The 27614-nt window shown below is 36.9% G+C and overlaps 1 protein-coding gene across 1 annotated transcript in view; it reads left to right on the top strand.

The window, feature by feature from the left end:
- TEX11 (testis expressed 11) overlaps positions 1 to 27614 on the top strand; it is a 338390-nt gene that overhangs the window by 290813 nt on the left and 19963 nt on the right. The window contains exons 26-28 of the mRNA XM_065900178.1: positions 7837 to 7986; positions 9250 to 9358; positions 10547 to 10667. Of these exons, the coding sequence (XP_065756250.1) occupies positions 7837 to 7986; positions 9250 to 9358; positions 10547 to 10667 (380 nt within the window). The remainder of the gene's footprint in view (positions 1 to 7836; positions 7987 to 9249; positions 9359 to 10546; positions 10668 to 27614) is intronic.

Below are 27614 nucleotides of genomic sequence, written 5' to 3'. Positions count from 1 at the left end.
TGGTAGGGGTGGGCATACGTGTCTCTTTCTTCATCTTAGAGGGAAAGAATCCAGTCTTTTACCATTAAGTATGTTTTTAGCTGTGTGTTTTTCATAGATGCCCTTTATCTGGTTGAGGAAGTTCCCTTCCACTCCTAGTTTGTTAATTGTTTTTATCATGACAGTGTTTTATCAGGTTTATTGGATTCTGTAAAATGCTTTCCACCTCTATTGAGATCATCATGTAGTCTCTGTTTTGTTGATATGGTATATTATGTTAATTGGTTTTCACTTGTTAAAGCAACCTTACATTCCTGGGAAAAATCCCACTTGATCACATCGTATAATTCTTTTATGTTTCTGGATGCAGAATACTAGTATTTTGTTGGGTATTTTTGTGTCTATATTCATAAGAGACATTTGTCTAATTTTCTTTACTTGTGATATCTTTGTCTGGTTTTGGTATCATAGTAATCCTGGCCTTATAGCATAAGTTTGAAATGTTCCATCCCTTTCCATTTTTGAAAGAATTAGTAAATACTTAGTATTAATGATTCTTTAAACATTTGCTCCAATCCTGTGGTGAAGCTGTATAGGCCTGGACTTTTCTTTTTCTGTAGTTTTTAAAGAAATATTTATTTATTTATTTATTTTGGCTGTGCCGGGTCTTAGTTGTGGCATGTGGGATCTTTTACTTGTGGCATGCAGAATCTTTAGTTGCGGCATGCAGGCTCATAGTTGTGGCATGCAGACTTCTTCGTTGTGGCATGCGAACTCTTAGTTGCAGCATGTGTGTGTGATCTAGTTCCCCAACCAGGGATCAAACCCAGGCCCCCTGCATTGGGAGTGTGGAGTCTTACCCACTGGACCACTAGGGAAGTCCCTGTAGTTTTTTAAATTACTAATTCAATATCTTCCTTCATTATACAACTATACAGATTGTCTGTTTCTTCTTGAGTCAGTTTCAGTAGTTTGTCTTTCTAGGAAATTGTTCATTTTATCCAGATTGTCCAGTTTATTGGCATACGTTTTTTTTTCTTTTTTTTTTTCTTTTTTTTGCTGTACACGGGCCTCTTACTGTTGTGGCCTCTCCCATTGCAGAGCACAGGCTCCGGACACGCAGGCCCAGCGGCCATGGCTCATGGGCCCAGCCGCTCCGCAGCATGTGGGATCCTCCCAGACCGGGGCACGAACCCGCGTCCCCTGCACCAGCAGGCGGACTCTCAACCACTGCGCCACCAGGGAAGACCCTTGGCATACATTTTTCATTGCATTCCTTTGTAATCCTTTTTATTTCTCTAAGGTTGGTAATGATGTCTCTTTTTTTATTTCTGATTCTAGCAATGAGGCTTCTCTCCTTTTTTTCTTAGTCAGTCTAGCTAAAGTTTTGTCAATTTTGTTTGTCTTTTTAAAGAATCAGCTTCTGGTTTCATTAATTTTCTCTATTGTTTTCCTATTCTCTCATTCATTTCCACTCCAATCTTTATTATTCTCTATCTTCTACTTCTTTGGGTTTAGTTTGCTCTTAACTAATGTGGAGGGTTATATTATTGATTTGAAATCAAATTTTCCTTCTTTTTTTCAAGTTTCATTTTATTTTATTTTTTTCCAGGTTTATTGAGGTATAATTAACATACAGCACTATATAAGTTTAAGGTGTACAGCATATTTTCTGTAAAGATATAATTAATTATATGTGTATATGTTTACCAATCTAATTATATGTTTATGGATATAATTTTACATCTAAGCACTTTAGCTGCATCCCATTAGTTTTATTATATTGTGTCTTCATTTTCATTCATTTTCAAAATATTTTCTAATTTCTCTTTTGATTTGTTTTTTCACCCATTGGTTGTTTAAAAGTGTCTTGTTTACTTTCAGTATATTTGTGAGTTTCCCAATTTCTTTTTTCTTATTCTAATTTCATTCCACTGTGGTCACAGAACATACATTGTATCATTTTATATTTTGAAATTTATGAAGGTTTGTTTTATGACCTAGCATATCATTAATTCTAGAGAATATTCTATATGCATTTGAGAAGAATGTCTATTCTGCTGCTGTTGAGTGTCCTCTAAAGGTCTGGTAGTTCTAGTTGGCTTATAGTGTTTTTCAAGACATGTTTCCTTCTTGATCTTCTAATTGTTCTAAGTATAATTCAATTTAATAAAGTTCAAGAACACCCAACTATATCAGTAATTGCATTAAATATAAATTGTCTAAATCAGAGGTCAGGACATGTTTCTTAAAGACCCAATAGTAAATATTTTCAGCTAACAGGCCGTAGGGTCTCAGGCACAACTACTCCACTCTGCCATTATAGGCAGGAAAATAGACATAGATAATATTTAAACAAATGAACATGACTGGGTTCCCAGAAAACTTTATTGCCAAACAAGCGGCCAGCCCATAGATTGTAGTTTGCTCAGCCCTGGTCTAAACACACCAATTAAAAGATCAAGAAAAGAAATAAAGAATGTCAGATTGGCTAAAAAATCAACACCCAAAACTACATGCTGTCTATAAGAAACCCACTTATATATGAATACATAGGTAGGTTAAAAATAAAAGGAATTGAAAAAGGCACACTATGCAAACACTAATCCAAAGAAAGCTGGAATGGCTATATTATCAGAGAAGATACTTTAAAGCAAGGAATATTACTCAGGATAAAGAGAGATATAATGAAAAAGTGGTCAATTAAACGTGACAACATAACTATCCTAAATTTGTAATGTACCAAAAAACAGAGCTTCAAAATACATGAAACAAAAACTGATAGAACTGAAAGGAGGAATAGACAAATCCACCCTATGGTTGGAGAGAGACTCCAATACAGGAGTCAATATAGAATAAGTCAACAGATAACTCAACAAGGATATAAAAGACATAACTAACACTATCAACCAACTTGATCTCATTGACATTTATAAAATGCTCTACCCAACACCACCAGAATACACATTTATTTTCAAATGCACGTGGATCATTCAACATAGGCCATATTCTGAACCATAAAACAAACCTGAAAAGAGTTAAAAGTATTGAAATCATGCAAAGTATTTTCTCTTACTATAATGGAGTTAAATGATAAATCTATAAAATATATGTAAAATATATTTTACAGTTATATTTTTCCAAATATATATTTGGAAATTAAACAACATACTTCTAGTTGATATAGAGGGAACATATATCAACATATTTAAAGGCCATTTATGATGAACTCACAGGTACCATCATACTCAATGGTGAAATACTGAAACTCTTTACTCTAAGATCAGGAAGAAGACAAGGATGCCCTCTCTTGCTACTTATATTTAACATAGCAATGGAAGTTCTAGCCACTGCAATCAGACAAGACAAAGAAATAAAGTGCATCCAAATTGGAAGGGAAGAAATAAAACTCTATTTCCAGATGACATGATACTATATATAAGAAACCCTAAAGTCTCCACCAAAAAAGTATTGGAACTAATAAATGAATTCAGTAAAGTTGCAAGATACAAGATTAATATATAGAAATCTGTTGCTTTTCTATACACTAATAATGGACTGTCAGAAAGATAAAACAAGAAAACAATCGTGAATAAAATCACATCAAAAAGAATAAAATACCTAGGAATAAAGTTAACCAAGGAGGTGAAAGACCTATACTCTGAAAACTGTAAAACATCGATGAAGGAATTTGAAAATGATACAAAGAAATGGAAAGATATCCCATGTTCTTGGATTGGGAGAATTAATATTGTTTAAAATGTCCATACTACCCAAAGTGATCTACAGATTTAAGGCAATCCTTATCAAAATAACCCATGACATTTTTCACAGAACTTGAACAAATAATCCTAAAATTTTAATGGAACCACAAGAGACCCCGAACTGCCAAAGAAATCTTGAGAAAAAAGAACAAAGCTGGGGTATCATGCTCCCTGACTTCAGACTGTACTACAAAGCTACTGATACTCAACAAGTGTATAGAAGACATGAATGACACTATCAACCAACTTGATCTAATGGATATTTATAGAATGCTCTACCCAACAACACCAGAATACACATTTAGTGTAATCAAAACAACACATTTATTTGTAATGAAAACAACATGGTACTGGCAAAAAAATAGACACATAGATCAGTGGAACAGAATAGAGAACCCAGAAATAAACCCATGCACCTACGGTCAATTGATCTATGACAAAGGAGGCAAGAATATACAATGGAGAAAAGACAGTCTCTTCAATAAGTGGTGCTGGGAAAACTGTACAGCCACATGTAAAAGAATGAGATTAGAACATTTCCTCACACCATACACAAAAATAAACTAAAAATGGATTAAAGACCTAAATGTAAGACCTGAAACCGTAAAACTTCTAGAAGAGAACATAGGCAGACCACTCTTTGACATAAGTCATAGCAATATTTTTTAGATGTCTCCTACAGCAAAATAAACAAATGGGACCTAATTAAACATAAAAACTTTTGCACAGCAAAGGAAACCATTGACAAAACAAAGAGACAAACTATGGAATGGGAGAAAATATTTGCAAATGATATGATCAATAAGGGGTTAATATCCAAAATATATAAAGAGCTCATACAACTCAGCATCAAGAAAAAAACCAACAAACCAATTAAAAATGGGCAGAAGGGCTTCCCTGGTGGCGCAGCGGTTGGGAGTCCGCCTGCCAATGCAGGGGATGTGGGTTCGTGCCCCAGTCTGGGAGGATCCCGCATGCTGCGGAGCGGCTGGGCCCGTGAGTCATGGCTGCTGAGCCTGCACATCCAGGGCCTGTGCTCTGCGTTGTGAGAGGCCTCAGCAGTGGGAGGCCCATGTACCGTAAAAAAAAAAGGGGGGGGGCAGAAGTCCTAAATAGACATTTTTCCCAAGAAGACATACAGATGGCTAACAGGCACATGAAAAGATGCTCAACATCACTAATCATTAGAGAAATGCAAATCAAAACCACAATGAGATATCATCTCACACCTGTTAGAATGTCTACAAATAACAAATGTTGGTGGGGATGTGGAGAAAAGGGAACCCTTGTACAATGTTGGTGGGAATGTAATTTGGTGCAGCCACTATGGAAAACAGTATAAGGTTCCTCAAAAACCTAAAAATAGAACTACCATGTGATCATGCAATTCCCTCCTGGGTATATATCTACAAAAAAAGAAGACAATAATTCAAAAAGATATATGTACCCCTATGTTCATAGCAGGATTATTTACAATAGCAAAGATATGGAAGCAACCTAAGTGTCTATCAACAGATGAATGGGTAAAGAAGATGTGGTGTAATATATAAAATGGAATATTACTCAGCCATAAAAAAGAATGAAATTCTGCCATTTGCAACAACTTGGATGGACTTGGAGAATATTACCCTTAGTGAAATAAGTAAGACTGAGAAAGACAAATACTCTATGTTATCCCTTATATGTGGAATCTAAAAAATGAAACAAACCAATGTACATAACAAAGCAGAAACAGATTCACAGATACAGAGGACAAACTAGTTGTTGCCACTGGGGAGAGTGAAGTGGGGAGGGGGCAGGACAAGAGTATGGGATTAAGAGATACAAACTACTATGTATAAAATAGATAAGCAACAAGGATATATTGTACAGTACAGTGAAATATAGCCATTGTTTTGTAATAACTTTAAACTGAGTGTAAGCTATAAAAATATTGAATCACTATGTTGTATACCCAAAACTAATATAATATTGTAAATCAACTATACTTCAATTTAAAAAACATACTTTTTAAATAATCAAATGGGTTGAAGAGAAATTCGCAGGGAAATTAGAAATAGTTTGAATGGAAGTAAATGAAAACACAGCATATAAAAATTTGGAGGGGGCTTCCCTGGTGGCGCAGTGGTTGAGAGTCCGCCTGCTGATGCAGGGGACACGGGTTCATGCCCCGGTCCGGGAAGATCCCACATGCCGCGGAGCGGCTGGGCCCGTGAGCCATGGCCGCTGAGCCTGCGCGTCCGGAGCCTGTGCTTCACAACAGGAGAGGCCACAACAGTGAGAGGCCCGTGTACCACAAAAAAACAAAACAAAACAAAATTTGGAGGATACAGCTAAAGCAGTGTTTAGACAAAACTTTGTAGAAATAAATGCCTCTATTAGAAAAAGAAAGATCTTAAATAAGCCTCCACCTTAGGGAAAAATTTAGCAAATTGAACCAAATCAAGCAGAATGAAAGGAGTAATATAAGAGCAGAAGTCAATAAGATTTAAAACAGAAAATAATAGATAAAATTGATGAAACCAAAAGCTGTATTGTTGTTTTTGTTTGAAAAGATCAGTGCAGTTGAGAAAACTCTAGCCAGGCAGATCAAGACACAAATTAACAATATCAAGAATGATAGTGTAGACATCACTACAGATGCTACAGACATTAAAAAAAAGATAACAAGGGAATATTCTGAAGAAATTTATGCCCATTAATTTGAAGGGTTAGATGAGATTGACAAATTCCTTGAAAGTCAAACTACCAAAGCTCCCACAAAAAGAAATAGATAACCTGAATTGTCCTATACCCATTGAATTCATAGTTTAAAATCTAGTAAAACATGAAAAGGATAATAGATTATAACCAAGTAAGTTTTATCCTGGGTTCAGCATTGTAAACTCAATCATTTAATTCACCATATCAACAGATTAAGTGACAAGACTCAACATCCATTTATTATAAAAACTCTCAGCTAAACAGGAATAGTAGGGAAGTTCCTCAAGCTGATAAAGACCATCCACAAAAATGAAACCTATAGCTAATGTCATTTTTAATGATGAAAGACTGAATGCTTTCCCTCTAAGGACATAAACAAGTCAAGGATGTCTACTCTCACCACTCCTGGTCATCATCATCCTGGTGGTCCTAACCAATGCAATAAGGCAAGCGAAAGAGTGGGAAAAGACATATATAGAGTGAAAAAGATCAAATAAAACTATCTGTATTTGCAGAGGACACATGATTCTCTATATAGAAAGTCCAAAGAATCTACAAAAAAGTTATGTGAACTAATAAATGAGTTAAGCAAGTCACAGTATACAGGTCAATATTCAAAATTTGATTATAGTTCTACATGCTATCACTGAAGTTCAATAACAAAAAATGCACATCAATAGTGATAGAAGTCAAAATAGTTGTTAACTCTGCAAAGGTGGTATTGACTGGAAAGGAGCACGAGTGTTGGAAGTGTTCTATATCATGATCTGGGTAGTGGTTATATGGGTTTGAACATATATAAAAATTCATCACCCTGTTTAAGATTAATGCACTTCCCTCAGTTTATTGTATGTATGCTATACCTCCAAACTTTTGAAAACGTTCAGTCTAACAAGGGTGATTGGAAACCATCTCACATAGTATGGTAGATGCCACCTGATACAAGATTCTGCCCATGGCGATAACCAAGAAATATTGTTGACTGACTAAATGAAACAGTTTGGAAACTTCCCCTTGCTTTGTTTAAAATAAAACCACAGTTGGTTTATATTGCACTGTATTTTCTGGTTAACTCAGTCATTAAAGTAAGGCAGGTAAACATATTTGAATTAGATAGCAACAAGACTTTTCCAGGCTATTTAGGAATATCATCGTAATAATTTCAGGAAATGTAGACAACTCTAGTGAATGCATTTCAGGGTGTGAAAGTATTGGTGAGTTTATAGATTTTAAAATGTAAAAGATCTGTCTACAGGAGCTGGGATAACCTTCAAATTATAAGTAAAATTAATTTTCCTCAATAGGAAAATCTCCCCAGAAGAGAGATTAGAATAGAAGAGAATGATAAAATGTAATCACAGAGAATGTTGCATTTTTGCCTCTTTCTTAGGGGACTTCTCAAGTGATCCATGTGAGACATTGCTTCTGCTGTATGAGTTTGAAGTTAAAGCCAAAATGAATGACCCATTACTGGACAGCTTCCTGGAACCAGTGTGGGAACTGCCTCATTTAGAAAGTAAAACATTGGAAACAATCGCATGTAAGAGCTGTATTTATGTTTTTAGAAGGCTGGTACCCATTTAAATCGTACTACTTTTTTCTTTCTTCTCTCTCTTCTCTATTTCCTCCAGGTGGGAAGCAATGTATCCTCATAGCACTTTGTTTCTCCTTCTCTAATGGCATTCTCGAACTATTTTGTATTATAATCGTTTGTGCATTTATCTTTTTCTTTAGGCTCCTTAGGGTCATGAGTAATAATTACTTGTATTTGTTGTACTTATAAACCCTAGCAAAGTGCATTGCCCATAATAGGGGCTCATATTTATTTTATGTGTAGAATCGAATAATATAACTACACAATAGAGGTAGCTCAAACTTCAGAAAGTTAGTTTTGCTCAGCTAGTTAGAAATAGACAATCAGCTGCTTCACTAATCAAAAGTAATACACTCTTAGCCGTTTATGAAAGCGTACAGAGAAATATTGGTGATATTTTTAACACAATTGCCAACCTCAAATTTGTCATTGGGCTATAAGTAGTATTTGGGGGCTCAGAGCCTCTATGAGGATATACTGCAAGAAATGGCCTCGTTATGTTCCCTTTATATCTTTCACCCTCCTCAGGAGCCTATGTGTGGCTAATAAAGGTATTAGGTAGCCCCAAGTGCACAAGAGTCACATTTGCCTTTCCTTGTCTTGCCAAGACAGAATTTCTAGACCCGTGGAGCTGGTGGCGTATACTTTATAGACATGTGATGGTGACCACTGTTCCTTGTATAATGGAACTCCAATTCTAGAGGCCTGGTAAATGCGTCTAGAAGTTTTAGGGGTTTTATCTCTGATACTTATTCTTATGTCAAGTGTTTCCTGTTTTTAATATTAGGCAGAAACAGTATATTTAGCATAAATCTGTTTTTGATTAGTACCCTTTTACTTATCTGCTTTCTGTTTCCTTCTTAGTGTGCCCCTCCTTCACTTTGGTTCCTAAGATTATTGCTTCACCTGTATGACTATGCGCAGGCTTACAGAAACAGTAGGTTCTCTGTTGATGTTTGCTGAAGAAAAAATATAACCTGGTGATCCTACCATGTTACTCTGCCCAGAAAGTAGAAGCTATCTCTGAAAGCCACCATGGATTCATCATTTTATAAAATTCATTTTTGGGTTTTTGTCTTTGTTTACTTATTTGTTTTTGTTCATCTGTCTCAGGTCAGTTTCATTAGAGAAAGTCAGTTGTAACGTGGGATGAAAACTGTGATGGATGAGGTTATGGTATTCACAATCTTTTTGCTTCCCTTCCTGTAGCATTAGCAATGGAAATGCCTGCACACTATCCTTCTATTGCTCTAAAGGCCTTGAAAAAGGCTTTATTTCTCCACAAAAAGAAAGAATCAGTTGATGTTTTGAGATACAGGTTAGTAAATATAATTCAACACTGAATCCTAGTTTTATTTTTTTGTTTTTGTTTTTTTTTCTTTGCGGTACACGGGCCTCTCACTGTTGTGGCCTCTCCCACTGCGGAGCACAGGCTCCGGTCGCGCAGGCTCAGCGACCATGGCTCACGGGCCTAGCCGCTCCGCAGCATGTGGGATCTTCCCGGACCGGGGCACGAACCCGTGTCCCCTGCATCAGCAGGCGGACTCTCAACCACTGCGCCACCAGGGAAGCCGGAATCCTAGTTTTTGATAGCCATAAGTGCTATAGTCAATGTCCCATAAGTCATCAATCATACTCAATTGACTCAAAAGATGATTGGGCCACTCCTGTAACTCCTGGACTAAAAAGCCCTCAGAATAGCTCCACATTTAGAGTTGTGTGATAGACCAAGGCAAGGTAAAGGAGTCTGGTTTTCCCAAAGGAGAAAAGAGGGAGAAAGTTGCTTCTTTGTGTGAGCCTGTATATATAATAAAATTACTAATTAAGTACCTTTCTTTCGTTCATTACTGAATATGCCAAATATACAGAAAAGTAGAGAGATTAATATAACAAACACGAGTGTATCCACCACTCAAATTTAACAGATGTTAACATTTTGCTACATTTGCCTGATATATTTTTTTCTAAGCACCTTTCTTTAAGGACCAATAAGTGCTGTACATAATATAAAATAGTATTTATTGAAGATTTTATGTTCTCTATGCCTAGACATGGGGGAAAAATAGATATTGTGTGATTTTTCTCTGGAAAACTTCATTACAGTCTTCCTTTTCTGAGACATGAGAGAGTTCTCCTGGAATTACTCCCAATTTAAATCCCAATTCCCTTCCGCATTTGAGGATGTAACGAGATGCTTTAAAGTATCTGTAGATTAAACCAGCTCATAAAATATAGTAAACAGACACAACTCCTTAGTTCAGGAAACTAAAAAAAAAAAAAAAATAGTGAAAGACAACCGTAGGCATAATAAAAGGAAGGATTGGTCAGCCCCCTTTATATCTTCAAAAATCTGTCTTCTGAGCTTGGAGGCCAGATAAAATTGAAGGAAGAACAGACGTGTTTTGAAGCTCTTAGTCTGGGATGAGATCCAGATTTTACTTATCTTAGCCATGAAGTCAATGATTTTCTTTCCTTATGGGATGCGTTTTCTCTTTTTGATTTTCAGCAAATGTATGCACAGCTTGATTAACCTCCTCGTGCCAGATGGGGTGCCGAATGAAGAACTCTGTCCCCTGGAAGAAATTTGGGGCTGCTGTGAAGATGCTCTGAGCCTTATTAGCCACACTGTAAGTCAAACAATGATATTAAACTTTAAGCTAATTTTAAAGAACTAAATGATCTTATGTATTAGAAATTACATAGAATAATGCTTTTCGATATGAGTTTTAATGTAAATAAATTTGTATTAAAATGTGGTTACACACTATAAAATTTCCCTGGGTTTGTGAAATGTAAATAGTTAAAAGTAGAAAATTTCTAATACAGTTATACTATGGATTAGGTCGAAGTAGCAGTACCATCTGGCATTTTGAATTACTTTGTATTTTCAGAACCTGGTAGAATTATTTCCCTGTGATGAGACTAACCCTTTGAAAAAGTTTATTATTATTCTGCCACTTCTGAGACAGGTGATAATAGAGTAGAAGGAACAATGAAGACCTGTGTTTTAGTCCCTCCTCTGCTGCTTTTTTTTCTTTTCAGTGCAGGTTTATTCAGTAATTTTTAGATTAGCTTTATTAAGATGTAATTTATATACTGTAATATTCACCCATTATATGTATATAATTCAGTGATTTTTAGTAAATGTATGGTTATGCGACTGACACCATAATCCAGTTTTAGAATATTTTCATTACTCCAAAAATTTTCCCATTGCCCATTTGCAGTCAATCCCTGCTCCCATTTTCAGGCCCAGGGAACCACTGATCTCCTTTCTAGCTCTATAGATTTTCTCATTCTAGACACTTCATATAAATGGAGTCGTATTTGTGACCTCTTGTGTCTGGTTTCTTTCAGTTTAGCTTACTGTTTTTGAGGTTCACCCATGCTGTAGCATGTATCACTCTTTCATTCCTTTTTATTGCTGAATAAATAGAATATTTTTATAGGCTATTGAATTAGTATGTCACATTTTGTTTATCCACTCACTAGTTGATAAATATTTTATTTGTTTCCACTTTTTGGCTATTACAAATAATGCTGCTATGAACAGTTGTGTCTAAGTCTTCGTCTTCAAAGGTTTGTTTTCAATTTTCTTGAGTACATGAATTAATGGCTCATATGGTAACACTAAACTTTTTGAAGAACTGCGATCTGTTTTCCAAAGTTGCTGCACCTTTTACATTCCTACCAGCAGTGTATGAGGGTTCCAACTTCTCCACATCCTTATTAACACTTGTTATTGTCCATCTTTTTTATTATAGCCATCCTGGTGGGTATGTAATGGTAGTTCATTGTGGTTTTGATTTGAATTTCCGTGATAGCTAACACTGTTGATCATTTTTTCATGTGCTTATTGACCATTTGTTTTATCTTTTTTGGAAAGATATCTATTCAGTTATTTTCCCATTTTTTAAATTAGATTCTCAGTAAGTTATGTGTTCTTTATGTATTCTAGATACAAACCCTTTATCAAATATACTATTTGTAAATATTTTCTCCCAGTCTCTGGCTTGTCTTTTCATTTTCTTAATGGCAGCATTTAAAAAGCAAATATTCTGAATTTTGATGAAGACCAATTTATTATTTTTTCTTTTATGGGTCATGTTTTTAGTCATGATAAGAAGTCTTTGCCTATTCCAAATTTACAAAGATTTTCTTCTGTGTTTTCTTGTAGCTTTTATAGTTTTATTTCTTACATATAGGTCTGTGATTCATTTTGAGTTAATTTTTGTTTATGGTGTATGAGGTAAGGGTCTAAATGGTTTCTCATTTGTTTGTTTTTGCATATGGATATTCCTCCTCTGCTGTTTGACTTCAGTTTTCTCATTTGTAAAATGGAAATAATACCTTTTCTGACTCCCACACTGAGGTTTTAAGGATCAATTAAAATAATAATATGTGTTGTGAACTTTAACAACTCATACACAGGTAAGGTAAGGTAGTATTGTTATTTTAAGGGAGCTATAAAATATTAAGAAGGTCAAATGGCTTGCTTAAAGTCACACAAAAGTCATTACTTGAGTCCATGTTAATATCCAAGGCTCCTGACTTGCCCAACTGCTTCTTCATATACAAACGTCTGCAAACCACAACAGATGGTGGAACAATATAGCAGGGTGACAACCTGGTACAAACTAGCATCATCTTACAGAAACCCAGAATTCTGGAGCTATGTAATTATGGCCTGTGTAAATTTAAGTTTAAAAAAAAACTTTAGCATTGAACATTTTGGAGATATATACATCTTTTTTTTCCCCTCATCTTAACTTTCTTTTGGGAAGAAGAGAAAATTAAATTTCTAAGCCATGAGCCTCATCTGGACCTTCAGATGTGTTTGCCATAGTAACAAATACAAACTAAAATTAAATTGTACTATAAATTCAAATTGATCAATTTCCATAGTCGCTATGTAAGGCCAAAACTGCTCTGAGCATTTTGCCACTTTTATTCTGTCTAATGTATTACTGTTCCATCTCTCCGAATCTTGGGTTGCCTGTTAATATTTTTTTAGTTTTTTGACCAGCCTCCCATCCATTATTGCTAATTCCCTGAAACATGATGGGATAGTTAGCTTTTCTATACAGAGATTAATTTAATAACCCTCTTGGCTCTTTACATAGTATATGTTGCTTTTTACTGTTTGATTGAATGTGCTGTGCATCCCTTTTGTTTTAAATACTTGGAAAAAAATTTGCCCTTATTTGACTTTTCTGATGACCAGTCACTCATTCATTATTTATTAAGCAGATAACCTTTATCAAGTGCCTCCATACAGTGGCAAAATGGCTATTGCACAAATATAAAACCTCAAGCCCACACTATCATACTTTACATTTTACAGAGCATTCTTACATCCATTATTTCATTTGACAGTCCGCCCCCCAGTAATTCTGTGAAGTAGGAAATGCTGGTATTATCCTTGATATACAAATAAGGAAATTTTTAAGATTCAAAAAAGTCAAGTTACCAATTTGCCTAAGTTCATATGGCTAATGAATGAAAATCAGAACTAGAACCGTCTGACCTCAGTTCCAGGGCTCTTTCCACCAGAACACACGTCTTATTTACCTGCTCTTGCTAGGAATTTCAGTTCAAAGGAGAGGCTCAAGTTGGTATCTAGTACACTTTTTGCCTAGCCCTATATCCCAAAGATTTTCTCCTCTTTTTTTAAGTTTTATATTTTACATTTAAGTTCATAATACATTTTACGTTAATTTTTGTATGAGGTGTGAGATTTAGGTTGAGATTCATTTTTGCTGTGATATCTAGTTGCTCTAGCACCATTTGTTGACAAGGCTGTCTTTCCTCCATTAAATTGCTTTTGTACTTTTGACAAAAAATCAGTTGGGCATATTTGTGTGAGTCTCTTACTGGGTTCTCTATTTTCTCTATGTGTCAATCCCTCTGCCAGTACCTGATTACTATAGCTACACAATAAGTCTTAAAAGCAAGTAGAGTGATTGTACCCACTTTATTGTTATTAGCTATCTAGTTCCTTTGCCCTTCTATATTCATTTTAGAATAATCTTGTCTAAATCTACAAAAATTCCTCCTGGGATTTTGATAGGAATTGCATTAAACTGTATTTGTTTCCTAGAACTGTGATAACAAATTAGCACAAACTGGGTGACTTATAACAAGAGAAATTTATTCTCTCACAGTTCTGGAGGCTAGAAGTCTGAAATCAAGGTGTCAGTAGGCCATACTCTTTCTGAAGGCTCTATGGGGAGGATCCTTCTTTGCCTTTTCCTGTCTTTTTATGGTTGTTGGCAAACCTTGGTATTCCTTGGCTTATAGATTCATAACTCCAGTCTCTGTCACCACATGGCATTCTCCCTCTGTCTTTCTCTTTTTCTTATAAGTACACAGCCATTATTGGATTAAGGGTCCACTCTAGTTCAGTATGATCTCAACTTAGTTACATCTGCAGTGACCCTATTTCCATATATGGTCACATGATGAAGTACCAGGAAGGACATGAATTTTGGGGGAGGACTCCATTGAACCTAGTACACTTTATGTCAAGAATTGACATCTTTAATTATATCTCAATTTAAAAATAGAATTGACATCTTTATTATACTGAATCTTCCGATCCATGAACAGGGTATGTCTCTTCATTTATTTAGATTTTTTATTTCTTTCATCAGCATTATGTAGTTTTCAGCATACAATTCCTGTACATGTATTGTTAGATTTATATCTAAGTGCTGTGGGTTGGTTTTTTTTTTTTTGAGTGATTGTAAGTAGTGTCCTGTGTTAATTTCTAGTATGAAGAAATGCAGTTGATATTTCTGTGTTTATTTTGTATCCCACAACCTTGCTGAACTCATTCATTTCAGGAATTTTCTTTGAAGATTCCTTAGGATTTCCTATGTAAACAATCATGTCATCTGCAAATAGAGACAGTTTTATTTCTTCCTTTCCAATCTATGTGCCTTCTCTTTCCTTTTCTTGCCTTACTGCACAGACTAGAACTTTCAGCACCATGTTAGTTAAGAGTAATGAGAGTGGATATTCTTGCCTTGTTCACTCTCTTAGGGGGAAAACATTCAGTCTTTCACCATTAAGTATAATGTTAGCCATAGGATTTTTGTAGAAGCTCTTTATCAAGTTGAGGAAGTTCCCACTATTCCTTTTCTCTTCTAGTTTCATGAATGAGTATTGAATTTTGTCACATGCTTCTCCTGCATCAATCGATATGATCATGTGATTTTTCTTCTTTAACCTGTTAATATGGGGGATTACATTGACTGATTTCAAATATTGAACCAGCCTTGCATCGTTAGAATAAACCCCACATGGTCATAGTGTATAATTCTTTTTTTTCTTAGCATTTTTATTGGAGTATAATTGCTTTCAATGGTGTGTTAGTTTCTGCTTTATAACAAAGTGAATCAGTTATACATAAACATATATCCCCATATCTCTTCCCTCTTGCGTCTCCCTCCCTCCCATAATTCTTTTTATATATTGCTGAACTCTGTTTGCTAGCATATTGTTAAAGATTTTTTATCATCTATATTCATTGGTCAGTAGTTTTTTTTCTGTACAGTCTTTGGTTTTGGTATCAGGGTAATACTAGATTCATAAAATGAATTGCAACGTGTTTCCTCATATTTTTGGAAAAGATTGTGTAGAATTTATGTCAGTTCTTTTCTTAATGTTTGGTAGAATTCTGCAGTGTAACTGGGCCTGGAGATTTTTTTCAAGAGTTTAAAACTACATATTCTATTTCCTTAATAGTTACAGACTGTTCACATTATCTATTTTATATTGGGTGATTTCTGATAATTTGTGTTTTTCAGTGAAGTGACCCATTTCGTCTAAGTTGTCAAAAAATTTTTTATATATAAATAGGTATGACCAAGGCTGACAACATCAGCATTTTATTTTTTTAAATTTATTTTATTTATTTATTTTTGTCTGCATTGGGTTTTTATTGCTTCATGCGGGCTTTCTCTAGTTGCAGCAAGTAGGGGGCTACTGAGCAGGGGCTACTCTTCGTTGCGGTGCATAGGCTTCTTACTGTGGTGGCTTCTCTTGTTGCAGAGCACGGGCTCTAGGCACGTGGGCTTCAGTAGTTGTGGCATGCAGGCTCTATAGAGGGCAGGCTCAGTAGTTGTGGTGCACGGGCTTAGTTGCTCCATGGCATGTGGCATCTTCCCAGACCAGAGCTTGAACCCATGCCCCCTGCATTGGCAAGCGGATTCTTAACCACTGCACCACCAGGGAAGTCCCCTAAGTTGTCAAATTTATATATATAGAGTTCTTTGTATTATTATTCCCTTATTATTCTTTTGATGTGTGCAGGGTCTGTAGTGATATTTACTGTTTTATTCCTGATATTGATAATTTACATCTTCCCTTCTTTTCTGTCATTCTTGCCAAGAGTTAGTAGATTTTATCCACCTTTTCAAAGAACCATCTCCTCCATTGATTTTCTCTATTGCCTTTGTATTTTCAGTGTTGTTGATTTCTGCTCTTTATTATTCACTTCATTCTGCTTGCTTTGCATTTAGTTTGCTCTTCTTTTCTAGGTTCTTGAGATGGGAACTTAAATTACTGAGACCTTTCCTCTTTTCTAATGTATGTATTTAGTGCTGTAAATTTCCCTCACTGAGCTGCTTTAGCTGTAGCCCACAAATTTTGCTATATTGTATTTTCATTTTCATTTACTTCAATGTATTTTTTTATTTCCTTTGAGACTTCCTCTTTGACCCATAGATTACTTCGTAGTGTATTGTTTAGTTTCTAAGTGTTTACAGATTTTCCTGTTATCTTTCTGTTATTGAATTCTAGTTTTATTCCACTGTGGTCAGAGAACACAACTTGTATAATTTCAGTTATTTAAACTTTTTGAGATTTATTTTATGGCCCAGGATATGATCTTAGTAAATGTTCCATGGGCACTTGAAAAGAATGTGTATTCTGCTGTTGTTGGGAGGAGTAGTCTATAAATGTTGATTAGATCTCACTGGTTCATGGTGTTGCCAAGTTCTTGTATACTTTTCCTTATTTTCTGGCTAATTGTTCTAATATTTGTTGAGCAGGCACATTAAAATCTTCAACTATAACTGGAGTTATCTAGCTCTTCTCACTCCTATTGGTTTTTGCTTCATATTTTGTAACACTGTTATTGGATGCATGCACATTTATGATTGCTATGTCTTCTTTGTGGATTTCACCTTTTATCATTGTATAATGTTCCTGTATGTCTCAAGTAATTTTCTTTGCTCTGAAATCTACAATAACTAATATAATATTGCTACCCTTGCTATCCTTTGATTACTGTTTATATAATATACCTATTTCCATCCTTTTATTTTCAACCTGCCTATAATGTTATATTTGAAGGAAATTTCTTGTAGCCAGCATATAGACAACACAGTTTTTAATCCACTTTGCCAATCTCTCTTTTTAAATTTTCTCTCTTTTTAAATTATATTAAAAGTTTCAGGTGTACAACGTTATGATTCAACACTGGTATACACTACAAAGTGATCACCTCAAAAAGTCTAGTTACCATCTGTCACCATATAATTGGCTCCCTTTACCACTTTTGCCCAATCCCCAGCATTCTTCCCCTCTGGTAAACATCAATCTAGTCTCAGTATCTATGAGTTTGTTTTCAATTTGTTTTGTTTTTCATTTGTTTTGTTTTTGTTTTTTAGATTCTACATATGAGTGAAATCATAGCCTATTTATCTTTTTTCTTCAGACTCATTTAGCATAATGCCCTCAATCCATGTTGTCACAAATGGCAAGATTTATTCATTTTTATGACTGAGTAGCATTCCACTGTGTGTATGTGTGTACACACACATATACACATATATGCCACATCTTTATCCATTTATCCATCCATGGATGCTTAGATTTCCCCATATCTCAGCTATTATAAATAATGCTGCAACGAACATAGGGGTGCATATATCTTTTTGAATTAGTGTTTCATATTCTTTGGATAAATACCCAAAAGTGGAATAGTTGGATAATATGGTAGTCCTAGTCTAAATTTTTAAAAGAATCTCCATAATGTTTTCCATAGTGGCTGTACCAATTTACATTCCAAACAACAGTGCACAAGGGCTTTCCTTTCTCCACGTGCTCGTCAACACTTATTTGTCTTTTTGAAAATAACCATTCTAACAGGTGTAAGGTGGTATCTCATTGTGATATTGATTTTCATTTCTTTAATAATTAATGATGCTGAGCATCACTTCATGTATGTGCCTCTTGGGCATCTCTGTGTCTTCTTTGGGAAAATGTCTACTCAGGTCCTCTGCCCATCTTTTTATTTTTAATAAATTTATTTATTTATTTATGGCTACATTGGGTCTTCGTTGCTGCACGCGGGCTTTTGTCTAGTTGCAGTGAGCGTGGGCTTCTCATTGCACTGGCTTCTCTTGTTGCGGAGCACGGGCTCTAGGCACACGGGCTTCAGTACTTGTGGCACGCAGGTTCACTAGTTGTGGCTCGCGGGCTCTAGAGCACAGGCTGAGTAGTTGTGGCGCGTGGGCTTAGTTGCTCCACGGCTTGTGGGATCTTCCCAGACCAGGGCTTGAACCTGTGTCCCCTGCATTGGCAGGCGGATTCTTAACCACTGTGCCACCAGGGAAGTCCCTGTTTTCTTATTATTAATTACTGCCTGTTTTTTCAGCTTAGAGAATCCCTTTAACATTTCTTGTAAGGCCTTCTTAGTGGTATGAACTCCTAAAGGAGTTAAAGCTTTTGCTTATCTGGAAAACTCTTAATCACTCCTTCAATTCTGAGTGATAACCTTGCTGGCTAGAGAATTCATGATTGGAAGTTTTTTCCTTTCAGCACTTTGAATATGTCATGCCACTCTCTTCTAACCTGTAAATTTTCTGCTGAAATATCTGCTGATAGTCTTATGCGGTTTCCCTTGTTATGTAGTAAGTTGTTTTTCTCTTGCTGCTTTTAAGGTTCTCTCTTTATCTTTAACTTTTACCATTTTAAGTATAATATATCTTGGTGTGTTTTTTGGGGGGTTCATCTTATTTGGAACTCTCTGGGTTTCCTGGACCTGGATGTCTGTTTCCTTCCCCAGATGGAGGGTGTTTTCAGCCATTATTTCTTCAAATAATTTTTCCAGCCCTTCTTCTCTGTCTTCTCCTTCTGGGACACCTTTGATGTGTATATTAATACTCTTGATGTTATCCAAGAGGTCCCTTAAAATATCTTCACTTTTTTAAAATTCTTTTTTCATTTTGCTGCTCTGAGTGATTTCTTTTGCTTTATCTTCCAGCTCACTAATTTGTTCTTCTGCTTCATCCAGTCTGCTGTTAAACCCCTCAAGTGTATTTTTAGCTCAGATATTACTTCTGTTTGCTTCTTTCTTATACTTTCTCTTCCAGTATCCTCCCAAGTTTGGTGAGCATCTTTGTGACCATTACTTTGAACACTTTATAAGGCAGGTTGTTTATGTCCATTTCATTAAGGTCTTTTTTCTGGGGATTTGTTCTTAGGTTTGGAACATACTCTTCTGTCTCTTCATTTTGTCTGACTCTTTGTTTGTCTATGTATATTAGGCGAAACAGCTACCTCCCCTGGTCTTGAAGGAGGGTTCTAGTGTAGCAGATGATCCATGGGGCCTGGAAACACATTCTCCCCTGGACATCAGAGCCAGACACTCAAGAGGTGTCCCTTGTGGGGCCATAGCTGCTAATGGGGAGGGTGAGGCAAGGTGTGTGTGCTCACCCCCTTGGTTGTAGCATAGCTGTTCCATGGAAGGTTGGGGATGAGGCACATGCCTGGCCTGGTTGCAGAACAATTGTTGCATGGTGTGGGGGTGGACTCAGGGTGCTCTCATGGCCCAGTTGTGGTGAGATTGCTGCACAGGTGGACAGTACACAGGGTACCCGCCTGGTCTGATTGCATCGCAACTGCTGTGCTTAGGCTGGGGGGGGGGGGGAGTAGTGCTCTCACCTGGCCCAGGTGTGGTGCAGCTGTTGTGTGAAGTGGGTGGGTGCTCAAGGTGCTCACCCAGTCAGGCTGTTTTGCAGGGTGTGCAGAGCATGCCCAATGGTGTAACCAGGCTAGAGGGAGGGCACCAAAAATGACACCTGCCAGCTCTGTCATCACCAAGTTAGGATATGATTGCAAAATGTTGTCAGCCACAAAAAGACAACCCTCAGAATGGGAGGAGATATTTGCAAATGAATCAATGGACAAAGGATTCATCTCCAAAATATATAAACAGCTCATGCAGCTCAATATTAAAAAAACAAACAACCCCATTAAAAAATGGGCAGAAGACCTAAATAGACACTTCTTCAAAGAAGACATACAGAAGGCCAAGAAGCACATGAAGAGCTGCTCAACATCACTAATTATTAGAGAAATGCAAATCAAAACTACAATGAGGTATCACCTCACACCAGTTAGAATGGGCATCATCAGAAAATCTACAAACAATAAATGCTGGAGAGGGTGTGGAGAAAAGGGAACCCTCTTGCACTGTTGGTGGGAATGTAAATTGATACAGCCACTATGGAGAACAGTATGGAGGTTCCTTAAAAAACTAAAAATAGAATTACCGTATGACCCAGCAATCCCACTACTGGGCATATACCCAGAGAAAACCACAATTCTAAAAGACACATGCACCCCAATGTTCATTGCAGCACTATTTACAATAGCCAGTTCATGAAGCAACCTAAATGCCCATCCTCAGACGAATGGATAAAGAAGATATGGTACATATATACAATGAAATATTACTCAGCCATAAAAAGGAACGAAATCACGTCATTTGTAGAGACGTGGATGGACCTAGAGACTGTCATACAGAGTGAAGTAAGTCAGAAAAAGAAAAACAAATATCGTATATTAACGCATATATGTGGAACCTAGAAAAATGGTACAAATGAACCAGTTTGCAGGGCAGAAATAGAGACACAGATGTAGAGAACAAACGTATGGACACCAAGGGGGGAAAGTGGTGGGGGGAGGGGTGGTGTGATGAATTGGGAGATTGGGATTGACATATATACACTAATATGTATAAAATGGATAACTAATAAGAACCTGCTGTATAAAAAAATAAATTTAAAAAAAGAAAAGAGGGGCTTCCCTGGTGGCGCAGTGGTTGAGAGTCTGCCTGCCGATGCAGGGGACACGGGTTCGTGCCCTGGTCTGGGAAGATCCCACATGCCGCGGAGCAGCTGGGCCCGTGAGCCATGGCCGCTGAGCCTGCACGTCCAGAGCCTGTGCTCTGCAACGGGAGAGGCCACAACAGTGAGAGGCCTGCATACCGAAGGAAAAAAAAAGAAAAGAAAAATGGTGTCAGCCAATGCTTCCGTCCCTGAGAAAAGTCTCAGGAGGTTCCTGCCTCCCCAGCAGCTGCTTTAAGATTAGTAAGTGGGTCTCCCTTACTTATAGTTTAGGTGCTTTTCAAACTGTTGCTTTTTCTCTGGATCTCCATGTGAAATGGATTGTGCGTGAGCTGTTTAAGAGCAGGTTTCTTGTTCCCTGTAGTTCTGTGGTTCTTCTGACCTCTTAATCCCCATTGATTTTCAAAACTAGACATTTTGGGAGCTTGTCTTTCTGGTGCTGGACCCAGGGATTGCAGTGCTTGATGTGGGGTTCAATCCCTTCACATCTCAAGGGAAAATTCCATATTGTGGTATCCCTCCTCACTTTGGGTCACTGCTCCTAGAGTGGAATCCATGGCAAGACCATGTCTCTGCCTCTCCTATCTGTCTCAAAGTTTATCTTTTAGCTTTTGTTTGTGGAGGTGCTATTCATCTAGTTTTCAGGTCTTTTTCAAAGGAAAATCATTCCAAATATAGCTGAAAATTTGTTGTGTCTGTGAGAGGAACTGTGTTCATGGTCTTCCTGTGCTGCCATTTTGAACCTCAACCTTCAGTCTGTCTTTTTTTTAAATTAAAGTTTAGTTGACTTAAAATATTGTGTTCGTTTCAGGTATACATCAAAGTGATTATTTTATATATATGATTTTTTCAGATTATTTCCATTATAGGTTATTATAAGATACTGAATATCATTCCCTGTGCTATACAGTAGGACCTTGTTGCTTATCTATTTTATGTATAGTAGTCTGTATCTGTTAATCCAGTACTCCTAATTTATCTATCCTCCCCTTTCCCTTCCCCTTTGGTAACCATAAGTTTGTTTTCTATGTCTGTGAGTCTGTTTATGTTTTGTATGTAGATTCACTTGTGTTATTTTTTACCTTCCACATAGAATATTTGTCTTTCTCTGTCTTACTTCACTTAGTATGATATTCCCTAGGTCCATCCATGTTGCTGCAAATGCAATATTTCGTTCTTTTTTATGGCTAATATTTCATTGTGTGTATATGTGTGTGTGTATGTGTGTGTGTGTGTGTGTATATGTATATACCATATCTCCTTAAGCCAGTTGTCTGTTGATGGGCATTTGAGTTGTTTCCATGTTTTGGCTATTGTAAATAATGTTGTTATGAACATTGGGGTACATGTATCTTTTCAAAATAGAGTTTTCATCTTTTCCAGATATATACCTAGGAGTGGGATTGCTGGATCATATGGTAGCTCTATTTTTAGTTTTTTAAGGAACCTCATACTGTTTTCCATAGTGGCTCCACCAATTTACATTCCCACCAACAGTGTAGGAGGGTCCTCTTCTCCACACCCTTTCTAGAATTTATTATTTGTAGACTCTTTGATGATGGCCATTCTGACCAGTGATAACTCATTGTGGTTTTGATTTGTGTTTCTCTGATAACGATCTTGAGCATCTTTTCATTGTGCCTATTGGCCATCTGTCTGTCTTCTTTGGAGAAATGTCTGTTTAAGTCTTCTGCCCATTTTCTGATTGATTTTTTTTTTGATATTGAGTTGTATCAGCTGTTTTTATATTTTGGATATTAAACCCCTGTTGGTTGCATCATTTGCAAATATTTTCTCCCATTCTGTAGGTTGTCTTTTTGTTTTGTTGATTGTTTCCTTTGCTGTGCAAAAGCTTATAATTTGCTTTTATTTCTTTTGCCCTGGGAGACTGACCTAAGAAACTATTGCTATGATTTATGTCAGGGAATGTTTTGCCTATGTTCACTTCTAGGAGTTTTTTGGCATCATGTCTTATATTATATTTAGGTCTTTAAACCATATTGAGTTTATTTTTGTATATGGTGTGAGGGAGTGTTCTAATTTTATTACATGTAACTGTCCAGCATTCCCAACACCACTTGCTGAAGAAGACTGTCTTTTCTCTATTGTATATTCTTGCCTCCTTTGTCAATTAAACGTTAGTGTGTGGGTTTATTTCTGAGCTCTCTATTCTGTTCCATTGATCCATATGTCTGTTTTTCTGTCAGTACCATGCCATTTTTATTACTGTAACTTTGTAGTAGTATCTGAAGTCTGGGAGGGTTATGCCTCCAGCTTTGTTCTTTTTCTTCAAGCTTGCTTTGGCAATTCTGGGTCTTTTGTGGTTCCATATAAATTTTAGGATTATTTGTTCTAGTTCTGTGGAAAATGTCATGGGTATTTTGATAGGGATGACATTAAATCTGTAGATTGCTCTGGGCAGTATGGCCATTTCAACAATATTAATTCTTCCGGTCCAAGAGCATGGGATATATTTCCATTTGTTTAAATCATATTCAGTTTTCCTTATCAGTGTTTTATCGTTTTCAGCATATAGGTCTTTCACCTCCTTGATTAAGTTTATCCCTAGGTATTTTTTGATGCAATTTTAAATGGGAATTATTATTGTTTTAAACATCTTTATTGGGGTAAATGGGAATTATTTTAAACTTTCTTTTTCTGATATTTTATGGTTAGTGCAAAGAAATACAACAGATTTCTCTATATTAATCTTGTAGCCTGCTACCTTTCTGAATTCATTTATCACTTTTAATAGTTTTTGTGTGGAGTCTTTAGGGTGCTCTATAATAGAGTATCATGTTATCTACAAATAGTCACAGTTTTAATTCTTCCCTTCCAATTTGGATACCTTTTATTTATTTTTCTTCTCTGATGGCTATGGTTAGGACTTCAAATACTATGGTGAATAGAAGTGGTGAGAGTGGGCATCCTTGTCTTGTTCCTGAATTTATTGGGAAGGCTTTCATCTTTTCACCATTGAGTATTATGTGGCTGTCGGTTTGTCGTAAATGGCTTTTATTGTGTTGAGATATGTTCCCTCTATACACACCTTGATGGATGAGAGTTTTTGTCATGAATGGATGTTGAATTTTATCAAGCACTTTTTCTGCGTCTGTTGAGATAATCATGTGGTTTTTGTGTTTTATTAATGTGGTGTATCACATTGATTGAGTTGCATATATTGAAGCATCATGGCGACCCTGGATTGAATCCAACTTGAACATGGTGTATGATCCTTTTTATGTATTATTGTATTCGGTTTGTTAAAAATATTTTTTGAGGATATTTGCCTCTATAGTTGTCAAAGATATTGGCTTATAATTTTCTTTTTTTGTAGTGTCTTTGGTTTTGGTATCAAGGTGATAGTGGCTTCATAGAATGAATTTTTGGGAGTGTTCCCTCCTCCTCAGTTTTTTGGAATAGTTTGAGAAGGATAGGTATAAGTTTTTTGTATATTTGGTAGAATTCCCCAGTGAAGCCATCCAGTCCTGGAATTTTTTTTTTGCAGGGACTTTTTATTATTATTACAGATTCTATTTCACTTCTAGTGATTGGTTTGTTCAAATCATCTGTTTCTTCATGGAAAGATAGCCCATGCTCTTGGATTGGAAGAATTAATAATGTTAAAATGTCCATACTGAGCTTCCCTGGTGGCGCAGTGGTTGAGGGTCCGCCTGCCGATGCAGGGGATGCGCGTTTGTGCCCCAGTCCGGGAGTATCCCACATGCCGCGGAGCGGCTGGTCCCGTGAGCCGTGGCTGCTGAGCCTGTGCGTCCAGAGACTGTGCTCCGCATCAGGAGAGGCCACAACAGTGAGAGGCCCACGTACCACAAAAAAAAAAAAAAAAAGTCCATACTACCCAAAACAATCTACAGATTCAATGCAACCCCTATCAAATTGCCCATGATACTTTTCACAGAACTAGAAGAAATAATCCTAAAATTTATATAGAACCATAAAAGATCCAGAATTGACAAAGCAGTCCTGAGGAAAAAGAAAAAAGCTGGAGGCATAACCCTCCCAGACTTCAGATAATACTACAAAGCTACAGTAATCAAAATGGCATCATATCGACACAAAAACACACATGGATCAATGGAGCAGAATAGAGAGCTCAGAAATAAACCCACAAGGGCTTCCCTGGTGGTGCAGTGGTTGGGAGTCCGCCTGCCGATGCAGGGGACGCGGGTTCGTGCCCCAGTCCGGGAGGATCCCACATGCCACGGAGCGGCTGGGCCTGTGAGCCATGGCTGCTGAGCCTGCACGTCCGGAGCCTGTGCTCCACAACGGGAGAGGCCACAGCAGTGAGAGGCCCGTGTACCGCAAAAAATAAAAATAAAAAAAAGAAATAAACCCACAAATCTCCAGTCAATTACTCTGTGAAAAAGGAGGCAAGAATATACAATGGAGAAGACAGTTTCTTCAGCAAGTGGTGCTGGGAAAACTGGATATACCCCCTCACACCATACATAAAAATAAACTCAGAATGTCTTAAAGACTTAAATATAAAACATGACACCAAAGAACTCCTAGAAGTGAACATAGGCAAAACATCCTCTGACATAAATCGTACCAATGTTTTCTTAGGTCAGCCTCACAAGGCAATAGAAATAAAAGCAAAAATAAACAAATGGGACCTAATCAAAAGCTTTTGCACAGCAAATGAAACCATCAATGAAATGAAAAGATAGCCTACAGACTGGGAGAAAATATTTACAAATGATGTGACCAACAAGGGCTTAATTTCCAAAATATACAAACAGCTCATACAACTCAATAACAAAAACAAACAACCCCATCAAAAAATGGGCAGAAGACCTAAATAGACATTTCTCCAAAGAAGACATACAGATGGTACATGAAAATATGCTCAACATCACTAACAGAGAAATGCAAATCAAAACTACAATGAGGTATCACCTCACACCGGTTAGAATGGGCATGATCAGAGAAATCTACAAACAACAAATGCTGGAGAGGGTGTGGAGAAAAGGGAATACTCTTGCGCTGTTGGTGGGAATGTAAATTGATACAGCCACTATGGAGAACAGTATGGAGGTTCCTTATAAAACTAAAAATATAGTTACCACATCATCCTGCAGTTCTGGGCATGTATCCGGAGCAAACTCTAATTGAAAAAGATACATGCACCCAATGTTCATACCAGCACTATTTACAATAGCCAAGACATGGAAGCAACCTAAATGTCTGTCAGCAGATGAACAGATAAAGAAGATATGATAGATAGATAGATAGATATACACGCACACACAAATACTACTCAACCATAAAAAAGAACAAAATAATGCCATTTGCAGCAACATGGATGGACCTAGAGATTACCATATTAAGTCAAGTAAGTCCGACAAAGACAAATATCATTTGATGTCACGTATATGTGGAATCTAAAATATGATACGAATAAACGTATTTACAGAACAGAAAGAGACTCACAGACATGCAAAACAAACTTATGGTTACCAAAAGGGAAAGGGGGTGGGGGAGGGATAAATTAGGGGTTTGGGATTAGCAGATACAAACTACTCTGTATAAAATAGATAAACAACAAGGTCCTACTGTATAGCACAGTGAACTATATTCAGTATCTTGTGATTAACCATAATGGAAAAGGAAAAAATTTATCTGTTTCTTCTTAACTCCGTTTTGGCAGGCTGTGTTTCTAGAAACTTGTCCACTTCTTTTAGGTTCTCCAATTTGTTGGCGTAAAACTGTTCATAGTAATCTCTTACAATATTTTGTATTTTTGTGGTATTGGTCATTATTTTTCTGCCTCCATTTCTTATTTTGTTTATTTGGGTACTATCTCTTTTCTTGGTGATCCTGGATAGAGGTTTGTCAATTTTGTTTATCTTTTTAAAAAACCAGCTCTCGGTTTTACTGATTTTTTCTATTTTTTAAAAAAATATCTCGGGCTTCCCTGGTGACGCAGTGGTTGAGAGTCCGCCTGCCGATGCAGGGGACATGGGTTCGTGTCCCGGTCCAGGAAGATCCCACATGCCACGGAGCGGCTGGGCCCGTGAGCCATGGCCGCTGAGCCTGCACGTCTGGAGCCTGTGCTCTGCAATGGGAGAGGCCACAACAGTGAGAGGCCCACGTACCGCAAAAAAATAAAAAATTAAAAAATATATATATATATATACACACAGACACACACACACACACATACAGGGTAACCAGTCAAAGGAGCACTCAACCAAGAGTGAGTGCCCCTGGCTTCTAGTCTCATCTGTGCCACAAACACACTGTGGCTCTAGGCAGATGGCACCACCTCTCTTGGTCTGTTTTCTTATCAATAAAATGAGTTTTCTAGAGATTTCCACTTTTGGAGTGGCAGCATGAGAACCTGATAGGACCAGCTGCCCAGCAAAACAACCACAAACTTGGATAAAATATTTTAAACCTATTTAAATT

Source organism: Phocoena phocoena, chromosome X (assembly GCF_963924675.1).
Source record: "Phocoena phocoena chromosome X, mPhoPho1.1, whole genome shotgun sequence".
NCBI lineage: Eukaryota > Metazoa > Chordata > Mammalia > Artiodactyla > Phocoenidae > Phocoena > Phocoena phocoena.
This window is presented reverse-complemented; position numbering and strand designations above follow the sequence as displayed.